Source organism: Schistocerca gregaria, chromosome 2 (genome assembly GCF_023897955.1).
Source record: "Schistocerca gregaria isolate iqSchGreg1 chromosome 2, iqSchGreg1.2, whole genome shotgun sequence".
Taxonomy (NCBI): domain Eukaryota; kingdom Metazoa; phylum Arthropoda; class Insecta; order Orthoptera; family Acrididae; genus Schistocerca; species Schistocerca gregaria.
The window spans coordinates 465,558,554-465,575,475 of NC_064921.1; the positions used below are offsets into that span (position 1 = coordinate 465,558,554).

Below are 16,922 nucleotides of genomic sequence, written 5' to 3' on the forward strand. Positions count from 1 at the left end.
AATTGACTTAGGGCAACAATTAGTCCAGTCTCTAAAATGAGTAAGAAAACAACACTTTCAGAGGAAATATATGGTAGTTATGAGCTTTTAAGTCTTGGCTCTTGTCAACACCTATAGGAAATTCTGGGTGTATTTAATGGGAATACACTTTTTATGATGCATTCCGAAAGATCACAGATAAGAAGGGCTTGCCACCAAGGACAGCAAGCTGTGCTCTATTCTTAAAAAAGTAAGCCTACACCACTGAAAAGTAATCTTGTTCTAGGAAAAACATTCAGATCCTTTAAGTCACTGTGTAAATATACTGTTTAATTTCACTGGTTGTTTAATACTTTTAATCAGGATGCTGAAGAGGAAGATAGGTTAACAGAGATCAAGAACATTATCAAAGAATGTCCTTGTGAAATATTTTTTGTCAGAGATCGAATTTGTTTTGAAGTACAAAGACATAAGGGAGGTTCTACTATTGCCATGCACTATGCAACACAAAATAGTCAAGATTGTGCATGAGAAATGAGATTATGCTATAAAGTGAACAGAAGAGGAAACAAAACAAGATTAGACTAACAAGGTGAAAAATATTATTTTCAAATTTGTGAAACCAAATTTACCTGGCTGGGATTCCTCATATAAAGACTAAACAAATAGCAAAACCAATTAGTACAATCGATAGAATAGCAGGAAACTTATTTTAGGAATCAGCCCAAGTAATTACTTACAGAGGTGCTTGCTTTGCTTCTCAAGAATTTGGACACTATCGCAGGACAGAAGGAACTGAACAAATTTTAATAACTACAGACATCCCTAGAGCCTATGGGCAGATTGAGAGGATCAGTTGTACTTTGGCTACAATCATTGCTAAGTTTGGTACAGATAACCCTACTGCATGGTACAAATTGATACCATCAGTTCAACCTATCATGAATTCAGTATACCACAGAAGCAATGGGTAAACGACGTATGAACTTTTGACAAGAGTCACGATATACAGAAAGACTGATCTTCACATCACTATATTACTAACAGAAGAAACTATTAATTAAATGAAGACAGACACCGTGAACTGAGGGAAGAACCATCAGTGCTATACTCAGCCTAAGTGTGAAGGCAGTCTTCTGACACTAAGTTGATGGTCTTGTGGGGATAAAATGAATACAACTGGAACACAAAGCTGCAGTTGAATAATCTTCGTCTCTCCAGAGTTATGTAAGTTAAAACCAATTATACCTTTTATGTGTGCCAATAAGGTGATAAGCCATGATGGTCACATGAGTACGGCGTGTGCTGAATTTATGCAACCCTAGCCAAGTAGCTAATCATCATTTGAGACACGAGATTGTCAGGTTGACCAAATGTGGGATTCCGATGGGGGCTTAAAAGGTTTCCTCCCAATGAGGCTAGTGACATCCCAATTATAGCAAATATTGCAAGGCAGTTTTTGTGCATTCATAAGGAAGATGCTAATTGCACTGTACTGTTTTTTTTTTTCTTTTTATTAATTTCGATTAGAGTTTGTAACCATGAAAGTAATACGTAGGTTTTGTAAAAATCTGAACTGTTTTTCCTGTGTGATAAATGAAGTATTATTCTTTGGTTGTTTACAATAAAAGAAGTGAGAACACACAATTACTCCTCAGTTGAGCTTCATTTCAATTTACCTTCAACTCACCAGGCAAAATGTTAACTCTGGTACCGTAAAACTACATGGAATGTCATGTAAGTACCATTGAACTTGATATTAAAATCATAAGAAATAGCCCTAGTTCAATAGAACAATTTTGGAAAAGTGATTTGTTGTCTTGTTGAATCAGCAAGGTTTTCATTTGTATCAAATCAAGGGCAGCACAGAAAATCCAATACTGGATAGTCAGCACAGATTTGGACACAACTCTTACCACATATTAGCAATCCTTACAGTGTCTCATTTTGTGTAACACTTTCATTTTATTTAGAGAATTGTGGCATCATGTGCATAGGAAATAGCCCAATATATGTAGATCTACCTGCTCTTGCTTTTACTTCAGAAACATTAACTAAATGCTCAAGGCTAATCTTAATCAGTGAAAAATTAACAAATTTTGCCTGCATTCTGAAAATAAGAAGACAACTTTGAGATGATAAACATTTCTTAGGTCTACATAATTACCTCGTAAGTTAATTTTTCTCTGTTGTTGAAGAGCATCAACACACACATCTGATATGTAGACACCTGGATTATGTGTTTTCTGGGCCCACAACTTCTTTGAGATGCAACAGATAGTAAACTTGATGAAGAACTTGCACCATCCTTACTATCTGTCTCTTCTTTTCGAGGCCCATAAAATACTGCATTGAGATCAGAAGATCCAAGTTGTGGCTGCAAAGTAAGTTGTCGCCCACTATGCTTGGCTAGGTAAAACCTTGACAATAAAGGACACAATATTAGGCAAAAATTTTGTAGATCTATGAAGACAATAAAACTTTATAAATATAAAAATAGTCACAGAAAATGTAATATCTACAGCAAATACTTGCAAAGCATTCTGAAATATAATCTGTCATGCAATAGTGTTTGAACAATGTAAGGCTGCACTCTTACTACTACAGTCTGGTCCTGGCTTTGCACCACGAACTATACTTTTCCTTTACCTTATGTAGCCCTAAGTCAAATTGTCCTATCAAACTTCAACTTTTGCAGAATGATCTATTTTGCTCTTTTCCGAATGTTCTACCATTTTTCTCTGTTTGAATCTACACCAGCCAACTTCAGTTCCACACTTTGGTATAGAGGACGCTCACAAACAAACAACAGTATTTGTACTTTTACAAATGTCGTCATTTCTAAGCATAATTCTACTTCGATATAGTGTCAGAATTCATACCAAACACATTTTTGAATGCTGATCAACATGGAGATCCGGGCAGTTCATCCACAGTAAATCACTTCTCAGATTTATGATTTATCTTTCATACATCTGACATTGATATCTACTGAAGGTAGATGGTAGTTTGAGGTACTTAGGTGAACACTCGCCAGTTGATACGTGACAAAGGAAGTCGGACCACTTTCAGAGTAAAAACACTTCGTCTGTCAAAATTTTATCAATAAACTGTCGCAGTATTTGTAATAAAGTTCCTGAATTTACTGCCATTCATGAAGTTCTTGCACTCAAATTATTCTGAGAGCTGGCTGAAACATGAAGTGGAAAGCTGTGAGATATGTAGCGGGTCATGGACATGTATGAGAAAGACAGATTAGAGGCCATAGGGAGTGTTCATAGCAGTTAATAAAAATATTGTCTCTATTGAGATCGCACTTCAATTGACAGTGAAGTTATCTGGTCACGTACAACAGATGTAAGTGAAACCAAGTTAACTGTTCAATGTTTTTACTGGCCACCCGATTCCATTGTGACAATCCAACAGTCATTCAAAAAAGTGTACAACCAGTAGTGAGTAAATATCCAGATCACACAATAGTAGTTGGAGATGACTTTAACCTACTGAGTATAGGCTGGAATGTCTATAGGTTCATTGGTTGGGAGGGGGGGGGGGGGGGGGTACAGACAGACAGTCATGCAAAGCACTTTTAAACACATTTTCTGAAAATGTGTCTTGAGCAGCTAGCTCTGCAACCCACACATAATGGACATATCTTACACCTTGTACCTACAAATAGGCTGGATCTGATCAACAATGTCAGTGAAGAAACAGGATTTAGCAATTATGATGTCATTACAGCAGCTACAGTTATGAAAGTTAATAAATCAGTCAAGAAGTCTAGGAAAGTGTTTCAGCTTCTTAGAGCAGATAAGCAGTTGTTAACATCTCACTTAGTGAATTCACGTCATTTACTTCCAGTAAGATGGCTGTAGAGGAATTCTGGGCAACGGAAAAGACCCAGCATGGTTTAACAACGAAATTCGAAATACGCTGAAAAAGCAGAGGCTGTTGCACTCTCGATTCAGAAGAGAACCCAAAAGTGGCAAGCAAAGGTTAGTAGAGCTTCGTGTGTCTGTGTCTGGCAGAGAACTGTTACAATTTAGGGAAAGATCTGGCAGAGAACCTTTTAATATTTTTTTGTGGGATCTGAAATTTAAAAACCTCTCTCACACCAGCCTGATTTAGCTTCACTGATCAGGATAGTAAAAAACATGTGTATATTAAGGGAATTTTCATTCACAAAGCAGGCTTATCACATTCACACAGTTCAATACTGTTCTATCCTGATTAAATTGAGCTTAACTTAATTTCCATAAGGCAGTGAAGCAATTTCGAAGTCTCGGTGTGACGAAAATTGTCAGTCGATCCCCTGAAAACATTTGTAATAATTATTAACTTTCGGAGATCACATGATGGGGAAGACCGGAGATATGCTGGTAAGACCTTGTTAGCCCATTTATTGAAAGTAATAAACTGCATACCTTGAGCATACAAAACAGCAGGTTCGTCCAGTGTAAATCAGACATTCCCCACTGATCCCGTGCAACACAGTGTAGTAAGCAGACACTGTCAATTATAATCAGTTAAATAATACGCAAACACACTTACTTTAGTTTAGTTCATGTATTAAATTCCTTCTCATACAGAATCTCATCAAGATGGCGACTAGCTCAACAATACATACATGTACATCTTCGTTCTTTCACGGCTAATCGGCAAGATCTCGTTCTTTTTTTTTTTTTTTTTTTTTTTCCATAAGAGAAAACATAGATAGCAGAGAAGCTATTCCATGGAGTAAATGCACGCTCCAAGGAATAATAGGGCTTGAAACTATTTTGCATTTATAATCATCGTACATTAAAGTTTAGGAATCGGTAAGATAAGAAGAGATATTTTGAGGTATGTACTGAGTTATATAATTTATAAAAATTTCTGAAATTATCGCGGAGAGGCCGCTGCAAGAGACATTACAATTTTGTTACTATGTAAAATTTGCTAAATGGATCTAAGGCTTCCATTCAGTCCCTTGTTGACTAGTCCGGTGTGGCAGCTGAAGCTAGCAAAACTAATTCCGAAGTTTTATATTTAATGTTCAAGAAATCATTCACACAGGAGAATCACACAAACATACCGTCATTTGACTTCATACAGACTTCCATATGCATGATATAGGAATTCCAATTCGGTTTTACAGAGCATTCTCTATTGCACTGGCCCCTCACCTAGGTTGTACTTATCGTGAATCTTTCACTCAGCACTAAATCCCAAGTGAATGGAAAAAAAGTGCAGTTGACTTCTGTATATAAGAAGGGTAAAAGAATGGACCCACAAAACTACAGACCAATAACCCTAACTTTGGTTTGCTGCAGAATCCCTGAAAATATTCTCAGTTCGAACATAATAAATTTTCTTGAGACTTCTTGAGGAGTTTATGTCCATGAATCAGTATGATTTTAGAAAGCATGGCTTGGGCGAAACTCAGCTTGCCCTTTTCTCACATGATATACTGTGAACTATGGATGAAGAGCAACAGGCAGATTACATATTTCTAGATTTCCAGAAAGCATTTGACAGAGTGCCTGTTTACAGGCTGTTAACAAAAGTATGTGTATACAGCATAAATTCGCAGATATGCAGGCAGCTCAAAGACTTCTTAAGTAATAGAACCCAGTACGCTGTCCTTGATGGCAAGTGTTCATCAGAGACAAGGGTATCGTCAGGAGTGCCCCAGGGGAGTGTGACAGTACCACTGTATTTCTCTGTATACATAAATGATTTGGCAGACAGAAAAGGCAGTTAGTTGAAGTGGTTTGCTGATGACGCTGCGGTGTATGATAAGGTTTTGCAGTTGAGTGACTGCAGGAAGATACAAGAGACTTATACAACATTTCTGGTTGGTGCGATGACTGGCAGCTAGTTCTAAATGCGGAAAAATGTAAGTTAATGTGGATGAGTAGGAAGAACAAACCTGTAATGTTCAGATACACTGTTAGTAGTGTCCTGTCTGATACAGTCAAGTTGTTCAAATATCTGGGTGTAACGTTACAAAATGATACAAAATGGAAAAATCAAGTGAGAACTGTGGTGGGGAAGTAGAATGGTCAACATCGGTTTATTGGGAGAATTTTAGGAAAGAGACGATCAACTGTAAAGCAGAGCACATATAAGATGCTGATTCAACCTATTCTTGAGTATTGCTCAAGTCTTTGGGATCTGTACGAGATCAGATTGAAGGAAGAGATTTAAGCAATTCAGAAGCATGCTCCTAGATTTGTTACCGTAGGTTCGAACAACATGTAAGTGTTACAGAGATGCCTGGGGATCTCAAATGAGAGTTCCTGGAGGGAAGGTGACATTCTTTTTGAGAAACACAATTGAGAAAATTTAGAGAACCGCCATTTTAAGCCGACAGACGCATGATGCACTGCCACCAACATACACTGCACATAAGAACTGCAAAGACTAGTAGTGGTAGTACAGGGTACTGCGGAATATTGATGTAGATGTGGATGCACCCTACCCAAATTGTTTGCAAATGAACGGGTTCAAAGGAACAATTTACTTAAGTGAACAGAAGGACCGAGGAGCGATTTGTGCTTGTTATTGCATAGGTCTTATTCAGTCTGTCTCATTCCTTGTTCTAGTTTCTCCCTTCCTCCTTCCAGCCTCAGTCTTGTTCAGTGAGTCTTCCTATTTTTGTATTTCTTCCTAAAATGAAACATGACACTTAGGGAGGCTTTTATTTTTCAAGCCTGGTTGCTTGTTTCTGCTACCCTCTAGTCTGGTTTATGTGCAGAGAGAGAGAGAGAGAGAGAGAGAGAGAGAGAGAGAGAGATTGGATTTGATACATTTCTACTTGAATCCTTATATATTTTCATCTACTAGTTCTCCTGCACAATTCAGTGTATTGACTGTTTGTATTTTTGATTAAGAATGTTACGGCAATAGAACAGGGGCCAGGAACCATAAATAATTTTTCAGGTTTCTGTGAAGTCGCATGCGGGATGCCTGAACAAATTTCACTCTGCTTTCATACTCAATAGTTCAACTTCATCAATTTTTCAATAAATGAATCACTGAATCACTTTTGCCCCTTGGAGCATGGAAAGATACTCCATGGCATGGTTCTTCCAGAAAAAAAGGACATATTTAATTCAAAAACTATTTACATAATACACTCGTGTATCTTATGCATGCACAGTAAATAGAAATTTTCAATCAAAACACAGCACTTGGCTATATTATGCTGTTGTGACACAGACTAGTGACTTAACAGAAAAAGCCATTGAGTACGAGTTCATGGAAGCTATTTCCTACCCTTTACTACAGTAAATCACAAATATGCTTCAAATGATAAACATTGAACAAACAGAATTTTTTTAAACTTTACTTTCAAATGCATCTGTTCGTAAAATTTTTATTTTTACAATATTTGTATGTAATTTACTGATCTGCTGAGTGTCATATTCACTCCACTCTAATCTGTTAATGGCTGCCTACTGGTATACTTGCTCAGAAGTTCTATTTCTCGAATAACTGATGACAGAATCAGTGATGACTCTTGTGCCACCTTGCAACAGTTAAATGATCAAAATGGAAAAAAAAATCTTTAGAGCAATGATAATTGGGGGAGGGAGGGGTGGGGGAGGTTCTCTTCACTCATGAAGTTCCAAAGGTCTGCCTGAGTACCTATGTAGCTGACACCTTTGGTGATGCAAAACTTCCAACTGAAGTATGCTGTTTCTCAGCTCCTGTGTTGGGAGGGGTCTATCTTCCATTGTATAAAAAAAAACTGTTATTGTTGGTTTGACAGATGACTTCCAGTTATTTCTTGTGAGTAATACTGGTGAAAATATAAATTATTTTCTGTAAGTGAACTGAAGATGAAGACATAGTACGTTCCACAATTATGACCTTCCCAAGAAAGTGGAATCATGACTGCTGTGGACCAAGCTTGGTCCTAAACATGTTACATACTTCCATTCCACAAGCTCTGGACTTGCTCTACTTGGCTTGTGGTCATAGTCATGCCAACTAAGTACCGTGATGCTATCTGAGAATGCATTTAGCTGATGAAATCAAAATACACAACCTGTCTACATTAAGTAATCAACAAATTTATCACTAAAAAGAAATCTGATAAAGGAAAATCTCACAATGCTACTAGAGAGGATGGAATTTTTATGTATGTCTCCACCATAAAGACCTATGGGAACGAGCTCTACAAATTCAAGTATCTTGCAAGTAATACACTCCAATCTCTATAATTTCACTCTCTGCTTCTGCTACTGGAAGTGAAAAGAGTGAAACCTTCAGCAGAAGTGATTTGCTTTAGTTGCTTTGTTGGAACTCATTTCAGTAGGACTAGGACAATCCTCTTTGACAAATTTTATCAATATTATTAGCCCATCCCAATTTCTAAAAGCAAAGAACTCACTCGTTATTTACTTAAAATTATTTGTAAGGAATACCATACCTTCAGCATTGTGCTCCATTTACCAACTTCCATCTAGGGAAACACTCTTGACCAGCCTACTACCACAACTATCTAATCAAATGAATCATAATTTGCATGGGAAATTGGATGTGAAGACAGTAGTAACTTTAACAACTGATTGGTGGACTTCCTTAAATAAAGTTTTGTTGCTAGTGTTGCACACTATCTTGATGCAAGCACGGGCCTCATTTGAGGGTATTGGTTTGCTCAGAATTTTTGCCTTTGCACACTGCCAAGAATACACAAACCTTTTTTAAAAGATAGTTGAAGTTGTAATTAACAATACAGCAAACAGTGCTGCTTGCAGTCAAAATTTGTAAATGGGCTTTCATTCCCTACTATGCCCATTCTATCAATTTAAATATAAAATTGAGTGCAATGTTAACTAAGCATGTAGTCAGAAACATTAAATCTCTTATGCACTATTTCAAAAAAATTGTCTATATTGAAATTAAAATGAGAAGTTCAAATCGATGGTGTCACTATTCAACATGCCTGTCTGTGTATTTGTAGACTTACGCATTAGCTTTTCTCAGAACCAAATGAACATAAATTGACACCAGTTAAATGGGAGAAAGCCCAGTCAACAAAGACCAATAAAAGTCGAATACGGGAAAAAATTCATGTTACTGGAAATTTTTGTCCAGTGTTAGGAGAGAGTGCCATGAACAAGATACTAAAAGTACTGATCAATTGGGTGTGGGTGGTGTTGTAGCGGGTGGTTGAAAGGTGACCACCTTATACTTTTCTTGAATAAGTTGATAACCAAAGCTTTTGGTTATACTCTTTACCAGTCAAAAATTAAACTACATTACATTTTGATATAAAAGGTCCTATTCATTTTGTCTCTAGGAGTAATAGTTTCCACATTACAAGGCATGGAAAAATTGCACATTATCAAAAGTATAGTTTCAATGGTACAGAATTAATGTTTATTTTTATTTTTAACTGAAGTGGGTTAAAAACAAATATTACATGTGTGTATCACATGTAAGTGCAAAAGAGCTGTATCAAGAGATAAACTGTGTTCCAGGGTTGTAAGAGAGTGGACGGTGAGAGGAATGTGCATGGTAGATGCTCATGGGAAGGTATGCCAGTGGACTGTGTTCATGCACTTCTCTCTTTCAATGGTCTGTAGATTGAAGATTGAGCAAGCGATCCCTACTCTATCTACCCCACTATGTCACAAGCGAGTAACTACAGGGCCTTTCATAAAGTTCTACTGACCCTTCTGTGTTTTTTGATCCTCCTGTGTTTTTTCCACAAAATGCGTGAAGACTACATGGAATACAGAAATTAGTTATTAACAACACTAACGCAAGAAAACACTCATGGAGAGAATCTATGTAAACCTCTACACTCTGTTCTACATTGCTAAAGAGGAAATTGATTCTTAGTTGACCTGTATGGCAGCTGTCTTGTTCTTTCTGGAACTCAGAATATGAGTAGACAAAATACTTTAGTCTGTGTTTATATTGTGGTGTTATTTTCAACTTATTAAGTGAGTGCTTATTTGCAGTTGTTCAGTGAGATGTTACATCAAAAAGCTCAGTAGACTGAGCTGTTAACTACCATCCAAATTGAAGAACCTGTCCAAAGTGTAACATGCTGTCATTATGTATTCAATAGTGTGTATTTCATTGCCTACACAACCACTGTCTGGGATACTTCTCACAGCATGAGTGGCATCAAATGCATCACCACAGCCTCACCTCTCCCAACATCTGAAGATGACCAGAGGCTTAAATTGTCTCCCTCTGCAACAGAAGGAGGTCAACTAGGTGTTTGAAAACTTCACATACTTCAATGCAATGTTGTTGTTGTCGTCTTCAGTCCTGAGACTGGTTTGATGTAGCTCTCCATGCTACTCTATCCTGTGCAAGCCTCTTCATCTCCCAGTACCCACTGCAACCCACATCCTTCTGAATCTGCGTAGTGTAGTCATCTCTTTGTCTCCCTCTACGATTTTTACCCTCCACGCTGCCCTCCAATACTAAATTGGTGATCCCTTGATGCCTCAGAACATGTCCTACCAACCGATCCCTTCTTCTGGTCAAGTTGTGCCACAAGCTTCTCTTCTCCCCAATCCTATTCAATACTTCCTTATTAGTTATGTCATCTACCCATCTAATCTTCAGCATTCTTCTGTAGCACCACATTTCGAAAGCTTCTATTCTCTTCTTGTCCAAACTATTTATCGTCCATGTTTCACTTCCATACAAATACTTGCAGAAATGTCTTCCAGACACTTAAATCTATACTCGATATTAACAAATTTCTCTTCTTCAGAAACGCTTTCCTTGCCATTGCCAGTCTACATTTTATATCCTCTCTACTTCGACCATCATCAGTTATTTTGCTCCCCAAATAGCAAAACTCCTTTACTACTTTAAGTGTCTCATTTCCAAATCTAATACCCTCAACATCACAGGACTTAATTCGACTACATTCCATTATTCTAGTTTTGCTTTTGTTGATGTTCATCTTATATCCTCCTTTCAAGACACTATCCATTCCGTTCAACTGCTCTTCCAAGTCCTTTGCTGTCTCTGACAGAATTACAATGTCATCGGTGAACCTCAAAGTTTTTATTTCTTCTCCATGGATTTTAATACCTACTCCGAATTTTTCTTTTCAATGTAATGTAAGTTCAGCAATGCGGTACAACACATTACTGTTTTAGAACTGAACATGATCAGTCCCATTTATCGCACAGACTCACACCCATATTAGAAGATATATTGTGCATGTTTGGTTAGTGGCTCCACTTAGTGTAGTCATCTCTCCAACTCCAAGCAATTCCTGAATGAGTAAGGCAATTAAAAGTGAAAAAGTGCAGTAACTTTCTGGTCATTCACTAATTCACCACCATATGACTAAAATACCATTACACACCTTTACAATATGTTGTCAATGATGGACAACTGCAAGATTTACCACTCCAGGAAGTTTCCACCGAACACTACATGGGTGTGACTTCTGAAATTTTCCCGGCGTATTTGTTCTTCTAACTACATGGGTGACTGACAATAACACCCTTACAAATCAAACACTTCCCAGCCATTGTTTACAGGAACTATTTTACATAAAATCTCACTTAACAGCTGAAAAAAATGCCCATTTTGTAAACTGAAAATAACACCATTATATAAACAAGGGCTCAGTGAAGTTATTTCATCTTTTCACATAAGGAAACTGGACATTTAATGATGGGGAGGTGTAGTCAATCTGCAAACTGAAAAGGTAGCAGCACTCATGGTGGAGGAAGTTGCCTCTTCGAAAAGGACACTACAGTTGCAATACAGGATGACTACCTGTAATTGTTTCTTGTGACTGAGTTGAGTAGATAGAGGGGGAATCTCCTGTTTGGTCTTCAGTTTGCAAATCTTCGAAAGAGAGACGTGCATGAACAATTATCGGTGATCTACAATCCCTTCTGCTTGTACCACACACATTATCTGTGACCTCACGTACTATACTGAAGACATTACTCCCATTCTTCATCGTTTTTCCGCATTTATTGTGCTGTTCTCACCAGACTCCCTGTTGGCCGCTGTGGATTTGACATCCTTATACACCAACATCCCCTATACCATTCCCAATGCCCTCCTGATACCAAACCCACCTTCTCTTTCCAATTTTCCTAGCCAACCACATCCCAAAATACAATTATTTCACTTTCAAGGGCCAAACCTACAAAAAATACACAGTAGGAATCCTTCCTATCCAGTCAATACCAAAAATCCATGTCTGGTTCAGATAAACTGATGACATTTTCACGACCCGGACTTCTGCCAAGGACAAACTTCGCTGTTTCCTCCATAATCTCAAACAACTACTCCCAAATCCATTTAACTTGGCCCTTCTCAAATCAATGAGCCACATTCCTAGACAACAGGGCTTCAAGAATTAGCTCTAACCATGCACTGAGAGGAGGGATATCCTTCCCACATAACCTACGTCTTCCTCTATCCACCCAACCTACAAAATATCCTTGTCCACCTCTGCTGGCTCCATAAATACATCTGCCCATATCAACCACACCAACCACCAACAGTGCCTCCACTTTGAGAGCTGTCACCTGTTCTATGTCAAGAAGTGCCTACCTTACAGCCTCACCATCCATGTAATTGTCAAAATATTTAGATTATGTTTCCAAGGCTTTTACTGATCAATAGTATCTTATTCAGCCTCTCCACAAACAGATTCCCCATGCCATTTCCTCATTTGATACCAGCAAACCTGTTAACCAGTCACTGATCAGTACTTCTCCGATCACCCAGACTTGAAAAGCTGAACTGCCACCTTCACAGGGTTTCAAATAGCTCTAACTATGCCCTAGGTGAGGGATATCCTTCCCACATAACCTAAAGTTTGTTCCTCCATCCAACCAACCTACAGAATATCCTTGTCCACCACTACTGAAATCTTGCTTCCATTCCTGCACCCCATGGGTCATACCTATACACCAACCCACTATCTCCTACCACAGTCCAGGCAGGCACTTCCTACCCGATAAAAGGCAGGCTAGAAATGGTTTGTGGGGGTTAAAGGGACCAGACTGCTACGGTCATCGGTCCCTTTTTCCAAATACTAAAAACACCCACAGAGAATAAAAACGATTAACAGACGATAAGACAGACGACACAGAACAAGAGAAACGTAGACAAAGACCAGACAAGACGAACTAAAATAACACAGAGTGTGACGATGGTTGGCCGACCATACAAACAAAAAGGGAAAAGCCAACCACCGAGAAACACATGGAAAAAAAAAAGAATCAGACAAATCGTAGGCCATAGGCCAGAATCAACACAAAAACTCACACACTTACATAAAGCGATAAAATGCCCCTGCCCGAATACAACGCAGAACTATGTCCGCTATGGAAGAGTCGTCAGATAAAAGTGCAGAGGGTGTATCAGGCAGTGCAAAAGTCTGCCTGAGAACAGTTAAAAGGACGCACTCCAACAGAATATGGACCACCGTTAAGGACGCTCCACAACAACAAAGAGGGGGATCCTCACGACACAGTAAATAACTGTGCGTGAGTTGGGTGTGGCCAATGCGGAGCCGACAAAGGACGACTGATTCCCTGCGGTTGGCTCGCGTGGATGACCGCCACACAGTAGTGCCCGCAAATCAGTCGCTGGGAAAAGGCAGGCTAGATGTAAATGCAGCTGTGTTATATGTATTACTGTATAGGCTTCCATGTGAGCATTACTGGTATTCAATTGTCTTATTCACACGAATGGCCACTGCCGAACAGTGACAAATCAAAACCTGACCATCTAGCTGTGCTCCATGACACAAATTACTTCAATAGCTCCTTCACTACATAGTCCATTTGGATACTCCCTCCTAGCGCAAGTTTTTCTAAACTCCACAGGTGGGAATTGTCAGTTATTTGTTGGGTATATTCCAATTTTTGTCTTCCTTTACATATTTCCACCCTCTACAGCTCCATCAAATAACTTTCAAGTTATTCCTTAGTGTCTTAACAAGTGTCCTTCCCTTCTGTCCCTTTCCTCATAAATGTTTTCCACATGTTCCTCTTCCAGCTGATTCTACAAAAAAACTCTCATTTCTCACCTTATCCATCCAGATAATTTTTAACATCTTCTATGGCATCACAGCTCAAATACTTCAATCCTCTTCTTTTCCTGTTTTCCCACCATACACGAGTCCTTCCATTCAATGTTGTGCTTCAATGTATGCCCTCAGAAATTTTTTCCTCAAAATAAGGCCTCAATTTGATATTAGTCCTCTTTACCAGTGCTAGTCTACTTTTCATATCATTCTTGCTTTGCCCGTCATACATGTTCACCAATTATGCCTCTCACCTTCTATCACGAAACTAGAGCAGACAAAACACTTGGAAAGAAACTTTAGCTTCCTTAGACCATATTCACTCCAGCAAAAAGGCCTGGTCCTTAATCAGAAAGATAGATACAGCAAACATCAACACGAGACAAAAATGTAACCTAAATTTAGATGATAAGACCAATTACATGATCTCCATCTCCAAGTCAACATGAAATAAACACATTAGAGAGAACTGAGATGCTGGAGTTGGTGGTCAGGCGTGACTGGTGTGTGTGTGTGTGTGTGTGTGTGTGTGTGTGTGTGTGTGTGTGTCCGTCCACCCCCGCACTTTCTCTCTCTCTCTCTCTCTCTCTCTCTCTCTCTCTCTCTCTCCCCCCCCCCCCCCCCCCCCCTTCCCAACGAAGGCTGCAGCTGAAAGCTACATCATGTGAGTGTGTCTTAATCATGCCTGTCTGCAACTTGACATGTTTTCTTTATGATAAGTAGCAATCTATCTTTTCCTGCATCATTGATTCTCTTACCTGGAATTTACATTGTTTAATTTTGTCAAAAGAGAAGTCAGACATCTCCTCAGTGTAAAAAATTGCCGGCTCCACAAACATCTGAGTTTTCCCACCAACTTCAATTCAAAGAAATCACAGAACATATACACAACACACAACATAGAAAAGCAAAAGCTGTTGAAGGTATTTACCATGGGTTCCTGTTGCACTATAGTCCTGCTACTGTCAAATGGCTGAACATCTTTCCAAAAATTTTAGAGACAGGTCCACTGCCACCTCTCAAGAAAACTACAATCATTGCTATACTAAAGCCAAACAAACGTCCCACAAAAGTTGAGAAACTACCTCCCCATTGCTCTCCCTAGCGTCTCGTTCAAGCTGCTGCAGACGCTCATTCATTACAGAATCTGCTCAGTCATTAACAAATATGTCCACTCAGAGGATGCTGGGATTAGACCTGGAAGAGGATGTGAGTAACAGGTACTAACAATAGCAAGTAATATTGAAAACGGCTTTTACAAAATGAAGAAGAAGATAAACATGGGGGCTTCACTGATTAATTGCAGTCTACAATACCATCTGGCGTGACAGACTCCTGCTCAAATTCATCAGTGCCATTTCATGTCTCAAACTAATTACTCGAATTGGCAACTTACTGAACAATAGATATTTCCAGGTGTTCTCTGAGAACTTAACAGTTTTTTAATTGTATAACATGCAATCTCCCAGAAGTAAATCCCAGGAAATTTAGTTATAATCATGACACTGCTTTGATTGCTCTGGATCAAGTTTTTAATGAAGCTGAAGCAATGCTAACATCACACCTGAAGAAATCAGGTGAATACTTCACTGCTGATCAAATCCTCACAGACTGTTGTATCAACTTTCTTCCTAGGAATAAACAAGCAAACAACAAATCTATCACATTCAGATATCACTCTCTCCAACACTGCAACTCTCCAAACTATCTAGGTCTAACTTCGGACAGATCTTTTGACACACTAAATACATATCCCGTATGCAACAACTAAAATCAGAACTCCAAACAATATATTTCAGAAAGTAATATGAACTCCCTTTGGGGTGTCATTGTAACAGTCATCAGCTTATGAGCTTTCACACTAATATAATGACACACAGCTCAGTTATGCAATGCACCATATCAAAAAGTGTATTCGTCCCACAAACAAGCATTGGCTACTGGTTCTTGGTAATATTCCACCATCATCCGTAAGAAGATCACAGACATTGCTGAATGTGTGGAGAGCAAAAAATACCAATCATTTCAGAAAATTAATCATCAGAACACAAGCAACTGCCATATAGAAACAAGATGCCCGCAACAATTAATGGCAGGAAATTTCCTAGAAGCATCACTAAATAATTAAAACACGCAATGATCGACCAACAGGTTTCCATCTAACCTGATGGCAAAGGTGAATACTGAATTGATCGGAACTGATCAGGGTGGATGTGGAACATTGCTGCACCCATGATGAAAGTCCTCCCATGACTGTGGCTATGGCGAAAAGCAGCAAACAGTGTATCATACAACATTGCAATGTTCCCTCACAGAATTGACAGGGACCATGGACGACCTTTAGAATTTGCCTGCAGAAGATTCTGACTGGATTCTGTTGCCTACAACTTCGTGCACGACGGTTACGAGAAGTGGACTACAGCGTGGTGTGGCAGCTGCCATCATAGGAAAGTTTAATAGGAGCAGAAACGATTAACAAACAAGTTAACACAGCAAACAAAAGATTTACTTAACTTTTATTTCTCCAAGTGAACAAAGACTCATTACAAATAATGCAGCAAAAATTAGAGTTCAGCTCAAACAATAGCAACTAGGATGAGACTCTCTGTACTAAGCTTGAACCATGGTATGGTAGCCATGAGGTTCAAAGTGTAAGTGGACTGAGTGGCTGCCACCGCCTGTGCTGTATTGCGGCAGCAGGGGGCGCTCTTAGTCCTGAGCTGCTCAAGACATGGTTTAGTGGGTGCACAGCATTGGGTCCCCTAGATCATGCACAACCATTATTGGTATCTAACAGGAACTTGCAATTCTGCTGCTATGACACCCTTGGGGCGATATGTGATAGCACAGATTTCACACCTGGACTTACAGCTACGAACACATTATGAACGTGAGACTGTAAAAAATGTGTATA

The 16,922-nt window shown here is 38.9% G+C and overlaps 1 protein-coding gene across 2 annotated transcripts in view; it reads right to left on the bottom strand.

Moving 5' to 3' along the window:
- LOC126325972 (cullin-3) overlaps window positions 1–16,922 on the bottom strand; it is a 244,749-nt gene that overhangs the window by 39,964 nt on the left and 187,863 nt on the right. For both annotated transcript variants that reach the window (XM_049995469.1, XM_049995468.1), the window contains exon 11: window positions 2,147–2,399. In XM_049995469.1, coding sequence (XP_049851426.1) covers window positions 2,147–2,399 — 253 coding nt within the window. The remainder of the gene's footprint in view (window positions 1–2,146; window positions 2,400–16,922) is intronic.